This window comes from Sabethes cyaneus, chromosome 2, assembly GCF_943734655.1.
Source record: "Sabethes cyaneus chromosome 2, idSabCyanKW18_F2, whole genome shotgun sequence".
NCBI lineage: Eukaryota > Metazoa > Arthropoda > Insecta > Diptera > Culicidae > Sabethes > Sabethes cyaneus.
The window spans coordinates 129,758,320-129,779,490 of NC_071354.1; the positions used below are offsets into that span (position 1 = coordinate 129,758,320).

Consider the following 21,171-nt stretch of genomic DNA (forward strand, 5'->3'; position numbering starts at 1 on the left):
GGGCCCCAAATCAAATGCGGGGTCCTATTCTCACAGTCACCTCACCTAAATTTTTCAGGTGAGGTGACAATTTGCGATTCTCGCAGTCACCTAGGTGACCCAGCTCACCTGCACAAATCAAACGGGGAGCCGTTAGGTGAGGTGAGGTGACTGTGAGAATAGGGCGCGTGAGAGAAGTAAGGTGAGGTTAGGTGACGGTGTGAATAGGGCCCGCGGCCTGTAAGGTGACCTCACTTAAATTTTTTAGGCAATTATTGACCCCATAAAAAATTGAGATATCGAATAACAGCTGCGAAACAATTTAGATAATTCATTTCTACATGTTGAAAAAAATTCTTTCAAATAGGTCCTCTAGATTCTGAGATACACGTACCGCCGACGATTTCAAGCAAAACGCGTTTGAAGTTTCATACAACGAATACAAAGATGCACTTTCCTTGAGGTAACCCTACAGTTATTGCTGTGACATTTTACCGGAATCAGAAATCGAAAGATCCTTTTGACAACATTTCTGATATCTTCCCAAAAATTTAAACAAAAATATAAAATCCAATTAGTTTGTTTTTCCAGAGAACACATACATTGTTTTCCGATTCAAAAATATTCATTTAATAAAAATGTATAAAAAAGTGAACCCCAAGCAAAATAAAACCACGGGCACGTTGTTTGTTTCTCAAGCTTTCGTCCTTCTATGATCCGTCGCAATTGTTCGCCAAACCGCTTCTTCCTTTCATCCTATGGTTTATGTATGACCCCTATAGAAAGAGGTAACTGATAGGTAAAGTATTTTGCATGTCCACTACTGGACAATATTAAGGTGAAACGGTACTGAATCCAACATGGCCAGATCGATGGCACCCATATCCTCCCATGGACGCCATTTTTCCGGCCATGTTGGGATTCAGTACCGTATCACCTTCCAATGATATTTATTGGAATAGCTGCTCTGTATGAATAGCTACTGGATATATCAGTGATTTAACAAAATACGATAAGTTTTGCTAGAGTGCGTGTTTTTTATTTATTTTGAAAAAATAGAAGTGCTACAATATTATATTTCTTTTATATAGGAAAAATTCGCTAAATGACATGAACTGTAACGTAAATGAAAACCGCTTTTAAAAGCTCGAGATAAAAAAAACGTAAAGAGCATGCCTTACTGTAGTTGGAATAGCTTATGCTGGAATTTTTGAAAAATAAAAGAATAATTCATTTGCAGCGTTCAGTTAATGTTCAACTAACAATTCATTCTCAAATCAGGGCTATATACAATTTAGCGGTAAGCAAGTGCCTAATTTTAATATGAACTAGAAGCACTTCTGTTGAGGACAACTAGTACTATGCAAAAGAAAAAGAAATTATCATCCATGTTAGTAATCCTCGAATAATTTATATACTTTGGATTCTATGTCAACACTAAGTACTTAAATAAATTAGGGGATATAATATACGCTTGAAAACTTTTATATGCTATTTTAAAACAACACGAACAGGTATGGGCTGGCTGACTTGTGCCATAATCAGTAATATGCCAACGTTTATTCATTTCCTGTTTTTTCGTAAGCGCTTTTGGTGAAACCCTTTATGTACATTCCAATTTGAACATTAGATGTGCCGACATAATAATTGATAGATATGCTGTGCAAGATATTTCATTTCTTTGAAACATTCAAATAATTGATGTGTTAGTATTCTAGTTTAAAAAATAGATAGTAGATTGATAAGATAAAACTTATTTTGCAGAAAAAGGCAAAACAGATTCTTAGAAAAGGATGCATTTAGTTTTTAGAAGCGAAGGTGAGATTATTACATTAAAGATTGTATATTGTTGTATAAATATAATCAACGTGTAGCATTGTACAATATTTATGATTAAAAAGCTTAAGACAGTAGAATGAATATGTAGGTATATAGGCGATGTCGCTGTAGTTGTTTACGCATATGTGTGAGTGTTCGAAGTTCGAAATGGGAGCTTGACTGTCAAACTGCAAGGTGATTGTTTACAGTGATGTTCCAAGACATGAACCAGTAACATGTTTGGCACAAAAATCTCCATGAAACACCAGCGAGCGTCACTATATATATATATATATATATATATATATATATATATATATATATATATATATATATATATATATATATATATATATATATATATATATATATATATATATATATATATATATATATATATATATATATATTATATGTGAAGGAATTGAGTTGGAATTGTATGCGCAACGAAAAAAAATTACTAGTACATCTCGAAATTTACAAATATCTATTGGATTTTCACAATAAAATTAAATAGAATTATTTTTAAAAAAATTTGGAGTGTTTTACTAAATAGAAAGAAATTGAAATGGTTTTCAACCGTTTAATGAAAATATTAATATAAATATAGTTTAAATATAAGTATAGCTTTTATTTTTATTTAGTTTTCCATTTTAACTTATTGTTTTCATTTTTTTTGTTTTAATTTAGTTTCAGATCCGTTTAACTTCCTCTTGCTGATCAAATCCATTCGGTCTGATACGGCTACCACGAATCACTAGACTGTATATAATTTCAAATTAGATTCCCTTAGGCTTATATGTTTATAATTTTAGTTATTACTGGTAAGATATTTTAAGCAATTTGCGTTCGTTACTAACTTCTACATATAATTTATTCGATGATTTGCTGTAAGTATATGTCTATTTTAGTACTTTTTAGCTAGAACTAACAAATTTTACTTCTTCTTTAGTAGCAACGCTCCGTTGCTGATCCTGCGCCGAACGAATTATGGTCCTCCAGTACCGTCGGTCCTGGACTGCCGTTCTTCAATCCGCAGGAACACCAGCTGAACGTGCATCGTCTTCGACAGCACATACCCACCGGGTGCGGGGTCTGCCTCGGAGTCTACGGCCTCTTCCTGGTTCTCTACTGAAAATAGTCTTGGCTACTCTTTCATCGGGCATTCTGGCCACGTGCCCTGCCTATCGCAGCCTGCCACATTGCACTACCTTCACTATATCATCATATTTGTAACAGCTCGTGATTCATGCGTCTGCGCCACACTCCATTTTCCATTTTGCCACCAAGTATAGATCGCAGAATTTTATGTTCAAAAACCCCAAGCACTCGTCGATCAGCTTCCTTTAGCGTCCATGATTCGTGTCCGTAAAGAGCTACCGGGAGGATTAGTGTTCTGTAGAGCGCCAGTTTTGTGCGAATTTGCAAACTACGGGACTTCGCGGCTGCAACTCGTCGTTTCACTTCGCGGCTTACATCGTTGTCACATGTCACGACTGTACCAACGTAAATAAATTTCTCTACTACTTCATATCGTCCCCCATCTAACTCCACCTCGGCACCAACACCACTTGGTCTCCCACGTTCACATCCTATACTTTGTAAAAAATAAGCTAATAAGAAATCGTTAAAATGCTTCGTCTTCGCAGCGCAAGGGTCAAGCAAATTAGTATTGAAATCACCTAGAATGTATATATTATCGTAAGTAGTACCAAACTAAGACAACAAATCATCTAAGATGGACGAACAGTCGGATTCCGGAGGATTGTAGACAGCAATCAACAACATTTTGGAATAGCTAAATGACACTTCGATTGCAATAAATTCAGTGTTAGTTGCTTGATTTGATGATTTGATTTAATAATAACACTGAAATGGATTCCATTTTTGACGTAAATTATTATTCCGCCCAATTTGCCAACTCGGTCATGTCTTGCAATATCATAGCCTTTGATAATTATAGAATTATCACAGGATTTATCATTCAACCATGTCACAGAGAACAGACATCCAATCAGGAACAAATTTTTCGGGAATTCTTGGATAAAATTTCAAATTAAAATCACTTAATACGCTAGCGACACCACCACTATATCACAGACAAACAGATATAACTCTTGGAAGAAAAATCAACAAAAATTATCGTACCTCACATTTAGCCTGAACACTAGCACCATCTATGATCGACATTCCCAAATATCAAATAGCAATATGGGTGTCCCTCGAAGTAGTAAGTATTTTTTATGGGGAATTCCCCTTCTTTCGTCAAAAAGCGCCACTTTGACCAAAACGGAGACATTCCCAACTAAGCCCAAATTTGAAATGACGGTTTTATCGGTACGATGAATGGAAAACGAGTGTTATGTCTGTTTGTCTGTGGTCGATATTTGGTCCCCGAATATTTGGTCGACCGTCAATCATTAAGACATGATCGATCTGAAAGTTAGAGTCTCCATTTGGATGCCTCCAGGTGTGTTTCCAAATATTCAAACGTATAAAGTAGGTGCTACAGATGGCCATTCCTCTGGCCACGGCAAAATTTATGAACCTCAGACCGTTATCATTGGTCGACAGATGAAGGCTATGTCTTCCAACGACTGGACGGAAGAATCCCTCCCTTCCGATCTGCGCATTTGCATCTCCGATGATGATTTTCACGTCGTGTTTCGGGCCTTCTCCATATATGTTCTCAAGCCTGTCGTAAAACTCGTCCTTAGCATCGTCGGATTTATCATTTGTCGGCGCGAATAAGTTGATTAGGCTGTAGCTGAAGAATTTGCCCTGTTCGCCTCTGAACGATCTTCTGACAGTGTACTATATGTAGTAGCGGTAGCGAAAGTAAACTTTTCACTTCATTTAACTCTTTAATTTATTAATACTGGTCTTCGAAGGTAGCTTACAGACCGTTCTAATATATACTAATTCTAAGTTTAAAAGTAGTTCTTGTCACATTATAGTCAAAACAGTTAGATACAACATTAAACAAACAAAGTACGGTGCATCGAAAGTCTAAAGAAGTCCGCTCGTCGGGTACGCCTTGGCTAAACGTTGAGTCGAAGCTGTCCTAACATCTCCGGGCTATCGACATTGTTTTGCAGGAGGTCGAAGATAAATAGTCGTTGCAACATACTCCTTTTATTTGCCAAAGTAGGCAGACGTATTAGGGCGCAACGGTGCTCGTAGAGAGGCAAACCTCAGTCCGTTTGCCTCTCTACGAGCACCGTTGCACCCTAATACGCCCTAATCATTCCAAGGCAGCATTCGAAGAGCGTACCGGATGAAATTACGCTGGATTCGTACGATCCGGTTGATTTGAACTGCATGGTAGGGCGCCTATACAAGCACCCTGTACTCAAGAATACTGCGCACAATCGAACAGTAGAGGGACTTTAGGCAGTAGACATCCTGGAACTGATGTGTATTCCGTTTGATAAAGCCTAGTACAGCATAAGCTTTAGCAGTAGTAAATGCGACGTGCTGCGCAAAGCAAAGTTTGCTATCCAGAAGAATGCACAAATCTTTTACGGTATCGACCCGGGTGATACTGGCTGTTTCCATCATATAATCGAACGTGATCTGTCCTGTCTATTTCTGCAGAATGAGATGACATTATATTTCTTCACATTCACTTCCATTCCGTTCAAAGTGCACCAATTTAGTAACGAATCACTGTCAGATTGTAAGGCACAGTAATTGATTCGAAGCTATTACACAGTAGAACTTCAGGTCGTCGGCAAATATAAACCTAGGGGATACAATTGTAGAGCACAAATCGTTCACAGATGGCTTCCTTGGGGCAAACCTGCATGCATTTTAAATGGAGGGGAACTGGCTCCATTTACACTCACAAACGCATTCCGACCGGTAAGGTATGACGATATCCACCGTGTCAGCCACACAAGAAATCCCATTCTGTCTAGCTTCGTTACTATTAACAGGTACGGCACCCTATCAAAAGCTTTAGCAAAATCAAAATAAATCGCATCGATTTACTGTCGCTTTTCAAGCGCTCTCGTCAGTGTTGAAACATGCGCCATCAAGTTTATGATCGTCGAACGTTTTTTCACGAACCCATGCTGTCATTCCGAGATAATATGATGAACCTTCGGGTAAAGCGAATCATGGATAAGGCTTTCAAAAACATTTGGTAAACAACTAAGAATCGAGATACCGCGGTAGTTCGTAACGTCCTGGGTACTACCTGCTTTATGGACAGGTGTAGTTGCAGCAGTTTTCCAAACACTCGGAAAAATTCCTTCCATCATAGATTGATTAAAAATAATCGTTGCAGGAATTGCAAGTGTTGCAGAGCAGTTTTTGAAAAGAAGTGGTTTCAGGCTGTCAGGTCCGACGCCTTTCGATCCATCAATCCATCGAAAAGTTGAACAGCGGCATGTTTAAGTCGAATAGCGGAAAACTGCTCAAATACGCGTCAGACGAAGGTGGTAAGTTATTACTTTGCATAGTTCGAAAAAAGAATGAGAACAAGCTTGCTGACTCAGACGGAGACTCGGCTACGGTGTCGAAGTAGTGTATTCGTGGAATTCCGCCCTGCTGCCTCCGATTCCTTACGTACGTCCAAAACGATGCGGGATCACATCTAATGTTAGTTTCCACGCGACGAATGTAGCAGCAAAAACAGTGTGCATGTAATGAGTTATAGTCGCTCTCAATATCACGCAATAGCTTTGCTCCTTTCATCTCTTCTGCGAAAAAAAAAACGTTTTCTAGCCTTGCGAAGTCGGTTTCGCAGATGCTGTAACTAATTTGGAACAATTAGTTCCACGGCTGCTTACTTCCACGCCGACATTATCTTTCTCGTCAGCAAGTTCAAACCTTAACACAAAGGGACGATGGTGTTGATCAATTGCAAGTAACGGTAGCGGCGGATCCAGCAGTTCTAGATGACTATTATCATTGATAAAAGCTAGATCGAGAAGTCTCCCATTGAAATGCGTTGTCATTTATTTGATATACCTAAGCAACCAAAAGTTCCGATAAAAGTGGATTTTTTAGCTTAATCAGCTACCCAAATTATCATGAAAAGAATTCTATTCAGCTTAATTTTTAAGCAACTAACTGTACTTTCAAGTTTCAAGTAGGAATGCTAAGCAACTTTTAAACAGAATTAGAAAGTTCGCAAAAATTTCGCTTAGGTCGCTGTATAGAACGCTGTTCAGCTCGAAAAAAAAACTTCGATAATCTCAAAATTAAAAAATAATTTTTCATTTTTCCCTGCTTTTTCCTTAACTAAACCATTTGTTTTGGTTATTAATGATAAGCTTAGATCGAAAATCTAGATCAGAAGAATAATGATTGTTTATTAATACTAATTTATTTTCAACTTGCCTCGAGTTTCGAACTCGAGTACTCTTCTTGGTAACCTAGACACATACCACTGCCCCATTACTGAAATATGAGATCTGCATAAATTTCACTCGATGTACTGATTTCTCATTTACTGTAACATCAAGGATAGCCCCTGATTTCTTTTTGAACTTGAAAGTCATGATCTGAACTTGAAGTTCAGAAATAGTACGCGCAACACTTCATCTGAACGTGAAAGTTTTGAAATAGTACGCGCGAAGCTTCTTCCGAACGTGACAGTTCAGAAAAAGTACGCGCGAAACATTTTTCGAACTGGATGGTTCGAAAAAAATTCACACGAAGCTTTATGTGAACTTGCGTTTGACAGTTCACCAGTTTTTTGTTTTGAATGTTTCAGCAGCAGCAAGCGGTAATTTTTTCTGCAGCAACATTTTTCGCAAAATCCAGGTTAGTAATTATATACAATGCAAAGAATATTGACTGACGTAAAATTAATTACAGCTTTATTGATTACAGATATGCCATTTGCCGTAGTCAAGACTATGAACGCAAGGGGCCACAATGAGCTTTCCGCGGTGCCAGAAAAAATAGATCCGAAGCTGCAAATCCGGAAACATGCTGTGGCCCAATTCACAGCGAGTTCAAGATGTGAAAAAAATGCTTCGGGATGCCAACATCACTCCCAAAAAAGCATGGCTAAAATATAAATGTACAATCAAGCGGAATGGAATGCGGTCTTATGATGAAGCGATGGGCTTATGTGAGGAACTCTCCGGTAGGTCCTCATCAGATGCGCGGCCAGTCAACAGTCAACGCAAGAAAAACGTTCATCAGAATCCTGTGAGCTTTCAAAACATGCTGGTTCTGGATAGTGCAGGTCTGCCTCTACCTCCAGTAATTGCAAAGCTGGAACCACCAGTCGCTCCACTACGACCAACCGCCGCACCGTTGCAGCCAGAACCCATACCAACGCAACCACCACTCGCTTTACCGCAGGCATAGAACAAACCATTGTTTTTTATTGTTTTAGAAAAATCCATTTTTTGTTTTAATTCCGGAGTATAAATTTCACTATTCAATCAAAACGCCGCTTCAGTGTCTGCGTCGAAGTTTCGCTTCAATCTCAAACTTGCAAGTCGCATGTTGAACTTTCAAGTCACATGTTAAACTTTCAAGTCGCATGCTGAACTTTTAAGTCGCATCATCAACTTTCAAGTTGCTACAAATATTAAGGGTACTTTATTAGGAATCAAGTTCGGTTTGGAAGTTTAGTATCATGTTGTTCAGCAAGAAGGTCCTGCGGAACTAAATTTGAACCAAATATGAACTTCCGAGTTCGTTACTTAAGTGAAATCCGAACTTTTGGTTGCTTGGGTAGTCCAATTGACAAAACGGATTCGACCAAAGCAATTTCCTGTTCGGATGAGGCATTTATTGGCAGCATACAATTTAAATTCTCATCACGTGTCCAGCATAAGTGTGGAAGATCATAGTCCCCAACAACCAAAACCAAATTGCAATCACCAGCAAGATCGATCAATTTTTGCACGCATACCGCATGCTGCTGATATAATGCATGCTCACTGTTAGGTGGCAAATAGATACAGCAAACAATTAAGTCAAAATTCATCAGTGCGATTCGAACAATAATTCACTCCAGCTGATCACTGCCTTCAACACAAACAGCAATGCTACGAAGATGTTTATTCACAGCAATGAGAACCCCTTCGCCGCGTCTGTGTCGGCTGGTCCGTTCGTTTCTATCACACCGATAAATGGTATAGTTGTGTGTTAGTTCCGAATTGCGAATATCATTGTTCAACCAGGTTTCTGTGAGAGTGATGACGTCATAATCGCATTGCGATAAGGCTAGCAGTAAACAGTAAGAAAAATTGTCCAATCAATAAGTGCGCAATCGCTCATAAAAGTGCTATTTTAGCTTAATTCGTTTCGGTCTCTTCGGCGCACTTATTGGTTGGAAGATAACGAAAAAGTGCGCCGAAGATACCGAAACGATTTAATGCAAAATAGCACTTTTATGAGCGATATCGCACTTTGGATAGTACAATTTTCTTTGCAAGTGACAATATAAGTTTTTGTGCGAAGCCCGCGAACGTTCTGTTGATAGAGCGTGAATGAACGGTAAGTGTTAGCGCAATTTGATCACGTCTGTTCGGGATCAAAAAGCGATTGGCAGGAGAAGGCGTGCTGTTGTGTAAAACTGTAGACGATCGATCGTTGCTGGTGGTAGAATAATCCGTGCGGGGGCAATTAGATGACGATACAGCTTGATCATAGTGATTGGTTTCCTGTTGGTGTAGATAGGAAGCGAAAGGGAGCGCGTGTGTTTGAAGTATGCTAAAAGTCGAATTGCCGAAAAATAATGCTTTTTTGCCAGGTCGATTTTGATAGCGCTAAACTCTTCATATAGCGTTTATAGGGGCTGCGGGTTGACTTTGCTCGCTCTCCTTTTAAGGGGAAAATCCAGTGGCAAAGTGGACCAAACAAACACCGACTGCTATGCTAACAAACGTTGTGTTATTCTTCTTCCAACTCTTCTCTACGTAATACGTATAATTGCTACTGCTGCAAGGTGAACGGTTGGATGGGTGAAAACGGAATGGGATGATTTCTCTGGGTGGGCTGCTTTTATAGCTGCGGGATGTTGACAGTGTATGCTGCGCGATGCCAAACATCCTCCCCCGGTTGAAGGATCCGCGGTTCTCTGGACATCGCCGGGTTTTTCAACTAACTCGTTGTCTTCGATAAGCAGAATGGATACCTTGTTGATTGGACGAAGATACTTGTAGCCATTGGAGAATACATCGACTGCACGAACAAGTCCATCGTCACCAGGGTAGACTGCTACGATGCGTCCTAATTTCCAGTTGAGGGGTGGTTGGTTCCGGTCATGATGCAGGACGATCATGCCCTCGCGAACATTTGACATGTCTCGTTGGTTCTTCTTTCGGGGTTGCAGGATGTTCAGATAATCTCTGCTCCAAGCACTCCAAAAATCCCAGTGCCAGTGCGTCGAACGGGAAACCTTGACGTCTTCTAAGGAGGGCTCAGCTGAAGCGATGAGTGGTCGTCCGATGAGGCTCCTCAAATGTCAGCTTCACGTTGCCGACGACAGGCTTCAGATGTGTTTTACAGGATTTTACGGACGCCTTCCAGAGGCCGCCGAACTCCGGTGCATCTGGCGGGATGAGGTGCCACTCGATTTCACGGCTGCGACAAAAGAATTCGCAGCCTGCTGATTCTGGAACTGTTGGTATAGGCTGTTCAAATCATGATTCACACCTCGAAAGTTGATGGCGTTGTCCGAGTGCAATTCATGAATCATTCCACGGCGAGCAATTAATCTTCTTAGAGATGCCAGGAAAGCATCGGTGCTCAAATCCGAGACGACTTCCAGGTGCTCAGCCTTAGTTGCCATGCAGACGAAGACGGCTACGTACGCCTTGATCAGCGTCGGACCCTTGTTTAATCCAGATTGGTTCGGAAGCATTTAACGCATCGACTGGTGATGAAACGGATGATGGATCGGGAGCTTTCGGGAGCCAGTACCTTTGGCGAAGAGCATTCAGCAAACCTGTCTGCCCGACGTGAAGAAGTTCGACGTGCATCTGCTGGATGAAACGATGAATCACCAGATCCTTACCCGGTAACATAATTTGATGGCGACTTTCAAATGGTAGTTGCGATCGGTCAAGTCGGCCACCAACACGGAGCAAACCGTTGGTGTAGATAGGACAAAGATTTCCTAACATCTTGCAGGATTCGTTGTCGAGGACTTGTTTGATTTCGTCAGTAAAGTGTGCATGCTGTACGACGTGGATGATGGTTTCTGTTGCACGGCGAAGCTCATGGACGGCCAGATGGGATCTGAGTTCTCGGTCGGCTGGATTCTGCTTACGGTAATTATCAGCAAACCGACGAATGTAGCCAACAATTCGTTGTAGCTTACGGAAATTGCTGTAATTGGAGAAGAATGAAGGCATATCCATTCTTACATCGGAGATGGCGACAGCAGCTTTTCGTAGCACACCACTTCAAGGTAACTCGGACCATGCCACCAGAGGGTGTTGGTTGCCAAATCTGCGGGAAGTTGTCTGCGAGAGATGACATCGGCTGGATTCTGATGGGATCAGACATGTTCCCACTGGAACTTGTCTGTGTGCTTCTGGATCACAACTACTCGATTTCGCACGAACAGCTGCAACTGATTGAGGGGTTTCTTTAGCCAGGCCAAGACAATCGTACTGTCACTACACAGCACAGCTTCCTGAACCGGCACACCGTGGGATGAAACGCAAATCTAGGTGGACAAAAGTAATTACGCTAAAAACGTTAGTCCTAGGTATATAGTATGTTCAGAGTAAATTTATTATATTAACTTCCCCATTTTTTGGTGTATATGACATTAGGGTGACCATCATAGTAAGCGAGTGCAAAATATAAACTTTTTTATGGCTTAAGTTAGCTGAATAAAATGTTCAGCAAAGTTAATGAACACTAAATTTTAAGTAACTTTGCTAACGAAATGAAGGTTCTATCTCTTATTGTTGATAGGCAGGAACTATTCAAAGTTTTTTGGTCGGGATGGACCTAAAAAATCCGTTTTTTCTTTATATTTTCTTTCTCGTTTATTTCTCACAAATCATGCCTTCTGAGCATTTTCACACGCATGGGAAACGTACATTTTGTTTGAAGGAATCAAGTCGCAATCTCCTTCGGTTCCCAAGCTACAAGCATTTTTTCTAAAAAATATATGTTTTTTTCAAATGTCAATAACGTAAGAACTGCGCAAAAGCAGCAAATCAAATTTTGTATAAATGTTTAGTAATATATTGGCCTCCGAAATTAATTGAGATCACATCGGTCCTCGACTAACTGTCAAAAACTGCCTCTTTATTGTATACACGGTTAGTACTAAAGGTACATCTTTATGTGTATATAACTCACTCGTTACATCCTTCCTTTTATATAATGAAATAACAGTATTTAATAATGAAGAATAAAGATAACAAATTATGGTTATGAAAATGATAACGTTTTATAAATTCAGCCTTTTAGGTGGTTTAATCTCCCGACCAGATCGAGTCTTATATAGTCCATTGGAGGCGTCCACCTCCGTTGTAGCTGTCCCTGGCCACACTTGCGGTGATGTGGAACTCGTACTTGGTTCGTCGACTTCTTCGATTTGTGATGAACTAGTCGGCTCGACTGGGGTTAGCGTCCGCTCCTGCGTTGAATCTACAGGATCCGATCCGGATGAAAGTCTTGCATATCTTTGTGGAACAATCGGCTCTCTAACTCTTGTAGGTTGAACGAAGTGACTGTTGCGCCAAAGTTCACGTCCGTCGTCCAAAGTGATCAGGTACGACCTGTCACCTTTTTCATCTTTACTACTCCCGAAGACCATGAACCGCCCGGGTTTAGCATACACACTCTGCTGTCACTGTGTATTTCCTTAAAGCACTGCGATCCTCTATCCGCGTATCGTTTTTGTCTCTTTCGGTTCAACCGCAGTTTTTCGCTTATCAATTCAGCCGTTTTCGGTTTCAACATGTCTTTGGCGGCGCACAGCTTATTTCGAGTTTTTCTTCCTATTAATCTCTCTATCGGTGAACTGACGTTTTCTCCGGGTGTGTTTCTCAATAAAAGCATTGCTCGGTAAGGATTCTCTCCACTCAGCGCACATTTCCTGGTTAATTTTTTCGCACTTTGCACGTAACGTTCCACTAAACCATTAGCCCGAGGGAAACCAGGACTAGACTTTTCGTGCTTGAAGCACCACAATTTAGCGAACTGTATGAACGACTTATACGAATATTGTGGGTCTCCATCACTGTGAAATTCTTCTGGACAACCAAAACATGCAAACTTCTCTTTAAGAAATTTGATTACTTCCTCTGACGTCGGCTCTTTAAGTTTACGGAATTCGAAAAAACCACTGAAGGAGTCCACGAGAATCACAAATGGAAAAGATCGCTTGCTACGATTTGAAAGGGGTATTCTGGTATGTTCTTCAAGAAGATTTCCTCCTTCTTAGATTTCTGCGTTTGTTGACAGGTCTTACATCTTTCCACGTAGTCGCAAATCGCCTTTGCCATTCCTGGCCAAAACACGAATTCACGAACTCTTCTGATCGATGCTTGTGTTCCACAATGCCCCTCGTATATCACTTTTAACAAAGTCTGTCGTTCAGACTCGGGAATAACGAGTTTCTCACCTTTAAAAACTAAGCCATCTACCTCTGACAGCTGTTTGCGAAACGAGAAGTAGTCTCTAACACCTTTCATTACCTGCCGATCATTGCTAGGCCAACCACCAAAGATGTATCCCAACAGCACCTGCATGTTACGATCTTCCGCCGTGGCTTTCTTTCTTGGGCATAAACTTCTTTTGACCAAGTTTTGAGATAGGGTGTCATTCCAAAAAATCGAAAAAGGCGAGCGTCACGAAAAATGAAAGGTTTTGAGCGCTAATAGCTCAGCGGTTTTCCGATCGATTTTCAACATTCTTACACCAATCGATCGGAAAATCTTCTAAGAATTGACCCAAATGAAGAAAAGTATGGATTCTTGATGTTGAACTACCCAGCTAGCACCAACTCGTATATCAATGTACGAAAACTATCGTAAATATCTCCTAACAAACTCGAAATCGTAACTAAAGGTGGATAAAGTGGGATCAAGTTGATTTTTTGTCGTATATAATGATAATGACTGACATTCATACGATTTTCAGCACAAAATCGTAGAATAGTACGGAGCGACTCGCGCTTAATCGGATATTATCGTATATAAATACTTATATAGTCGTAACGCTCAAAATTATTCGTAATTACTTATATCGCCTCCAAAATAGTACGGATATGCCAATTTTGCGCATGAAATACGATTTATTTAGCATGTACATCTGTACGTAATGCTGATTTTTACCTTTTTTATACATAAGAAAATGCTAGCTGGGTATTGAAAAATTGAAAATAATGAACCTATGTTTTACCAGAATTCTCGCTTCGTGATTGGTTGGAAGATTCTTTACGATGATCTAAACCTATACCAATTTGATATCTGTGCTTGGGAAGTAAGCCAAAACAAGTGACGAAGTTTCCTCATTTCAACAAGATTTCTTAACTCCGCGGTTAAACCTAGACTATTTTGATGTCCTTGCTTGGGAAGTATGCCAGAAAGAGCAACAAAGCCCCCTCTCGCCAACAGATTTCTTACGAACGCGATTAAACCTAGTCTAAGTTGATGTCTGTGTTAGGGAAGTGTGCCAGAAAAAATTACACAAGTTCGTTGTCCCAACAGATCGCAAATTCTTTACTGCGAGACGATTAAACCTCGGCGAATTTGATATCTGTGTTGGAAAAATGTGCTACAGCTGTAGTGTTCGGTTATAATACGACTCTGTATGAATACGCATGCTTGCCGTTTCATTAGAAGTGTAGTGAAAAGATGTGCTGTTGATAAAATAGAATTGAATTGGTAAAATCCCTTCAACGTGGGGAACCATGGGTAAAACAATCTTTAATTTCTGTAAGGTAGCAGGAAATCAATAGTTTGTGTTCTTAATTTTGTTAAATTGTATTCAAATGCACAATCTTTTGAGAATTGAACGTATGCAATGTTACTACTTTGATAAATGTTACATACTATGCATGTAGCATGTATATATGTTGCATATAGCATGTATACATGAAGAATCGAATGATTACAAGCATGAATACATGCTACTATCATTATAAAGAGACTTACGTAGTCCTGCGTCACCTATATATGCGGTCGTGTCTTGTACACAACCCCTCTGATTTTTCATCGGACAATTCCTCACCCGTCGTAGCAGCTTTAGACTCGCAAATTCGACTCAGGGTATCAGCAACGGGGATATCCTTGCCTCTTCGGTACACAACCAATGGTGCATAGGGTTTCACGTCGTACAATATCCGCTTCTACTAATGTTCTTTTGAATATACTCTCCAAGGGTTTATGATCCGTTTCGATCGTCAGGGGTGCTCCCCAAATGTAGTCGTGGAATTTTCTACAGCCAAACCTTATCGCCCCCGCTTCTTTTGAAGTAGGACTACTTCTTTGATTTCTATATTGGGGTGCACTTTAGAAAAACGAAAAGGGAACATGTAACGAAAAGTGGTTATGGTTTGCACGCTTATAACTCAGTCATCCGTCAACAGATTCTAGAGATATTGGTATCAATCGATTGGAAATTTTTTAAAAAATCCATAACAATACAATAGATTCCATGTTTCCCAAACAGACGTTTAATAATTGAGAAAATATTAGACGTATATTCATTATTTCATTATTTTCATGTTTTTGCCTTCCCACGCCAATGCTTCCCTAGCACAGATGACAGAAATATATACGAGATGAGCTATGGGTTAAGCTGACCTTTGATTGTATTTAATTTACGCTCTATAGAATCCGCTCGAAAATTGTTGAGCTTCAGCGGTTGCTGCTTGCTCGGAATAAGGCATCGAAGACATTCAAATTCACCAAGTAAGACGCCAACAAACCGAAGAAGCCACCGACTCGCCCGCCAGCGAACGATATGGTTTTTGCTGCTATCAATACCCAGTAAAATCAATGGATCCTCGCTGCAAGCCGTTAGAAGTAAATCGCCGCTAGCCACAATTGTGACGTTCCAAGGTTGGACACATTTGTGAAAAAGGTTTTGAAATTAGCTGTCGAAAAGCTGATCCAAACAAAAAGAACAGGCGCTTCCGATTCGTTCAAGGTTGATAAAACGGACGAAAACAATATCTTTGCTTGTAAGGAGGATTCTTGTAGGGTCTCCAAATACCCAGCTTTAGCGCCAGACGATCACTCGTCTGCCGGGATTACGGATCAGTTTGCCCAGGCTAGCACGTTTTCCTAACCCTACGTCAGAATCCCCTCCAAAACTGCAATTCCCGAACTCCAAAGTACCAAATCCTTTCGCCTCCTGATTTCTTCAAATTCGAATAAATTACTAAATTCTTTACTTTTCACCTCCTCTTTCTATTTCGAAAATTTCAACCGTTTCGTTTAAACCAAACTAAATTGCAACGAAAAGTAACTATTTCCACCAATCTCTGTTTCCGGGCAAATTAGCGAATTTAAATTTAATTTTGTTTAATTTCCCTTTTTATTTTCCGATCTCCCTTTTCTCTCCTAGCTTCTTCTACCTCTCTGAGATACTATCAGTGGATCTCCCGGAGCGAACTCGCTTGCCAACGGGATCGATCGGGCTGATAATATCTCCAAGGGTCGTTTGTGACGTCACTATTTTCCTAACCACTCTTTCTCGCGTGAGCCGTCCTATCATGTATTCTCCCACCCTACTGAACAATTTTACTCCCTACTAATGTCAATGTTGGGGGTGGTGTGGTGCTAAATTGATGTTTCCAGGGTACTCACAGCTTTAATCCAGGGTTTCCCGATGGGCGGCTATTTTCCAGGGGACGCCCAGTGAGCGACACGAGGCTGCGAGATGGTGGCGTAACCTCGGCTCTGCTGGGGGCCACGGCAAACGGTAGCGACAAAAACGAGCAGCGATAGCAACCGCGTGGTACAACAGCAACGGGTTGGCTTCTTCACACGTTCAAGATCGGGACTGCAATTCCGCGTGAGCCGAGCGGATCGCACTGGCGGTTGGAGTCTTTCCCCACGTAGATCACTCGTAATCCTGGCAACCACCTTAAGCGCGAGTGGTGCTTACGAGGTCGAGATATTTTCCACAACCGATGACAACCGCTCTCTGAATGCACCTATAGAGGTACGCAACCTCAAAGCGATAGGTGCACCCAGGGGATCCGCCGAGTCCACCGATCGAACCAGATTCGTCCACCGACGAATCGTGTTTCTCCTGACGAATTCCCAATGCACGGGACTGCTCACGTGGTCGCTGCGAACTGAGAATTTTGGTTAGCACACAACACATAAACCAACATGACATAACCCATTTACCTTTTGTCTTGGCTTATAAAGCCCACTATTGTCCCGACTCACGACTTAGCTTTATCTATATTACCTATTACGAAATTCAACTAATTAAAATTCTTTGGCATCCAATAATTAAAATTCCCTAACTTACTCGCTACTATTTTAGTTAAGCACTTGACTCACGACTTTATCTTCAATAAATTAAACTCAGCGAATTCTGAAAATTTAAAACAAAATTTAATTTAATCCAACCAATATCACATCACTTTTCCTACTTTAAATGATTTAACGAGGAGTTGCACTTCGCTACACTTTATTTTGACTTGTTAACATCTCGACGGTCTAAGTGGGAAAGAATCGCCTTGATGTTCCCCAGACTCATCTAGCCTGTAAGTTTTCTTATTCCTGATCTTGTTCTTATTTTTATTTCTTATCCTAGATTGTGTTTCCGGTTTCTCGAAAACCCATTCTTATTTCTAGTTTTCTGTCATCCATAGGTGACTGTAATCCCCTACACGAAAGAATTTCCACCCATAACCCTCAATCGTCAGTTGATAGTTCTTTCTATTGGTTCGAGCACTGGTGGCATACTTAAAGGCTAATGTCGATATGTACTAACGTTACTTATGTAATGACTCATTACATTACTCCCCACATGTCCCAAAAAAAAAATTATACAATAATTTTTTTTTCTAAATAAATCCATATTCTCTAACTTCTAACTTCAGTTAAAACCTTTTCTAACCCTTATTTTCTACCCACTGGTGATCAACGGAACTGCCAATTCAATTTAAAAATTTTACTATTGAGTTTCCCGAGGAATGCGCTGGCGGGACTGCAATTACCTAACTCCAATTGATAAACTGGCAAATTATCCCAACTGAAACTTAAACTCCAACATACATGCTGGAAAATCAAACCTACCAATTGATGACGTCATAATATATCTGAACTCCCGAAAAATGCCACTCATTCGAGCTCCAGCATATTCGTGTTCAAAAAATATTTCTCTAATCATCACCCAATAAAGCACTCCATATCTCTATATGGAATAAGCGAAACTCTATACACCCTGAGTGCCCTAAATCACTTCCTCTCGCGCTACTCTCTCGTGATACTTTTAACGGATTTGCAAACTAGGCTATTGATCTTGAAATTGAGTGAGTGTGATCAGATAGATGTGAACTATTGCTGTATACGGTCCGTAATGGTGGACGTTCAAGTTAATGTCGTGTGGCAGCCGAATTATGGATTTTATGTGAAAATGCTGGTAAAGGAGCAGGATTATTGGCCAAAACGTAAGTATCAGTTACTTAATTATAATATTTCTTACATTCTACTATTCCTATTTTCCAACTTACTATCTTTCTTTCTCGCTATACAATTTCTTTAGAATTCTTGGTCCCATCACATGACCTTGAACTCTATGAACTGTTTCATTCTTTTCATACGTTATGTACATTATATACAAGATGAATTCACATCACCTTTTGCTTTCATCCTTGAAACAAAGGTGATAGAACTCATTTTGGCAACTGAAACCGTGTAAAATCTGTACTGCCCAGATTAACCGTTTTAATTGCTACATTCTCTTCATCCAATTTTTTTATTTAAATCTATGCAAAAATATTTACAATTCTTTCTTTATTTTAGCACGATAAACCTTACCATTCTCCTTGGATCACTTAAATGAAGTGTACGGGATTGTGGTTTCCAGGTATTGTGGTTTTGGTGAGTATCTCTGCTATTTATGCTAATTTATTTCAGGTTTCTAGTCATTATTTCGGTAAAGCCTCCAGCCTTTACCATATTTGTTTCTGTACATAGCTTGCAATTCCTTTTTTTTTTTTTTCAATTTTTCATTCGATACTTCTACTTTAACTATTCTGTTCCACCTTAGCGTATTTTTGTGTTAAATTTGGTTCCTTCTTTAACTTGGTTTATTTACATAGCTTTTGAATTTTTCCTTTAAAGTTTTTCCCGGTTTGATTGATTCGATATTCTTATTCCTTTATTTTAAATATTTTATTCCACTATTGTGTATTTTCGTGTTAAGTGCGCCTTTAGCGTTAACTTAGTTTATCTACATAGCTTTAAAAGGATTCATAGTTTTTTCAGTTGAGAGACATGGTACAGCCCTAAGTGTTTACCGCTTAGGTCACTTAGGATATAACAGTGATCTCCCACTTTCTTTTTTATGATCGCTTCTGAAAATTTCGGTGCCAATTTTGCATTGAACGCTTTCGATTTATCCGAAAGGAAATGATTTCGTTTTAAAATTTTCTCGCCTTCTGTGTATTCAATTATTTTCCCCGATCTGAGATTATAATACAAGGAATACTTGTCATACGCAATTTTTAAATTTTTCCGTACTTGTTCGTAAATATTTTTCATTTTTTCTCCATGTTCTTTCTCTAAAATGCTTTGATCTCCCCCTGTTTCTCGTAACTGTTGGTATTCTTCCCCTGAGCTAATTTGGTTTCTTCCAAAATTAACGAAATAAGGAGAGAATCCGCTTGATGCGTGAGTCGCCGTATTAATTGCATTTGCAATTCGGTATATATTTGTATCCCATTGATCTTGTTCCTCCTTTATCAGCGCTCTAATCGCTGAGGTGATCACGCGATTCGTCCTCTCGGCATTATTTACTTGCGGAAAGTAGACAGGTGTAAGCCATTGGGTAACACCATATTTTTCTAATAGCAACTTGAACTCTTTCGATACAAACTGTGCACCATTATCTGAAAGTACGATCTCTGGCACACCGAATAATAAAAACACCATGTTTTCTAAGAAAAACGTTAATTGCTTCGCTTTTGCTTCCTTGAGCGGCTGGATAATCACAAATTTTGTAAAAATATCCGTGATTACCAGCAAACAAGTATTTCCCGTTTTTTTCGCTCGTGGATACGGTCCGACGTAGTCAATAGCAATTATCTGCCATGGTTGGGTGGCTAATTTCTGCTTTCCCATGGGCGGCGTATGATTTTGATTATCCGACTTGGACATTTTACATCTTACACACCCATTGCAATACCGTTTGATTTCTGAGTACATCAGCGGCCAATAATATTTTCCCTTGAGTTTTTCCAACGTTTTCTCGAACCCTAAGTGCGCTTCATCGTGTGTTGCCTTGATCAAATTTATTCTTTCTTCTCTGGTTGGAATTTGCTTCCATTCGAACCTGGAATCGGTTATTTTCGAGTCGTCCTTTACAAATTTGTATGCTTTCTCGTCAATTACCTTAAACTCCTTATATTTTTCAGGGTACTCCCTGATTTTCTTCGTCATTGTTTTGTAATCCGAATCCTCCCATTTAAGTTGTACTGCATTCACGGACCTTGAAAGACAGTCAGCGGTAATGTTTTCCCTTACTTACTTACTTTACTTTAGTGGCAACGGTCCGTTACCGATCCTGCGCCGAACGAATTATAGTCCTCCAGTACCGTCGGTCCTGGGCTGCCGTTCTCCAATCCCCACGAACACCAGCTGAACGTCTTCGACAGCACACACCCACCGGGTGCGGGGTCTGCCTCGGAGTCTACGGCCTCTTCCTGGTTCTCTGCTGAAAATAGTTTTGGCTACTCTTTCATCGGGCATTCTGGCCACGTGTCCAGCCCACCGCAGCCTGCCACATTGCACTACCTTCACTATATCAGCATATTTGTATACTTGGTACAGCTCGTGATTCATGCGTCTGCGCCACACTCCATTTTCCATTTTGCCACCAAGTATAGATCGCAGAATTTTACGCTCAAAAACCCCAAGCACTCGCCGATCAGCTTCCTTTAGCGTCCATGATTCGTGTCCGTAAAGGGCCACCGGGAGGATTAGTGTTCTGTAGAGCGCCAGTTTTGTGCGAATTTGCAAACTACGGGACTTCAGCTGGCTACGTAATCCGTAGAAAGCCCGATTCGCGGCTGCAACTCGTCGTTTCACTTCGCGGCTTACATCGTTGTCACATGTCACGAGTGTACCAAGGTATATAAATTCCTCCACTACTTCATATCGTTCCCCATCTAACTCCACCTCGGCACCAACACCACTTGAGCTCCCACGTTCCCTACCAGCAACCATGTACTTCGTTTTG

General features: G+C 40.3%; 1 protein-coding gene across 1 annotated transcript; it reads right to left on the reverse strand.

Annotated features, from left to right (window-relative positions):
- Nucleotides 1-10,285: 10,285 nt before the first annotated feature.
- Nucleotides 10,286-11,135, reverse strand: LOC128735990 (uncharacterized). Its single transcript, XM_053830477.1, has 2 exons — nt 10,650-11,135; nt 10,286-10,606 (listed from the first exon to the last, which is right to left on the reverse strand). The coding sequence occupies exons 1-2, from the start codon at nt 11,133-11,135 to the stop codon at nt 10,286-10,288; spliced, it is 807 nt and encodes a 268-aa protein (XP_053686452.1).
- Between the last annotated feature and the right edge of the window lie 10,036 nt (nt 11,136-21,171).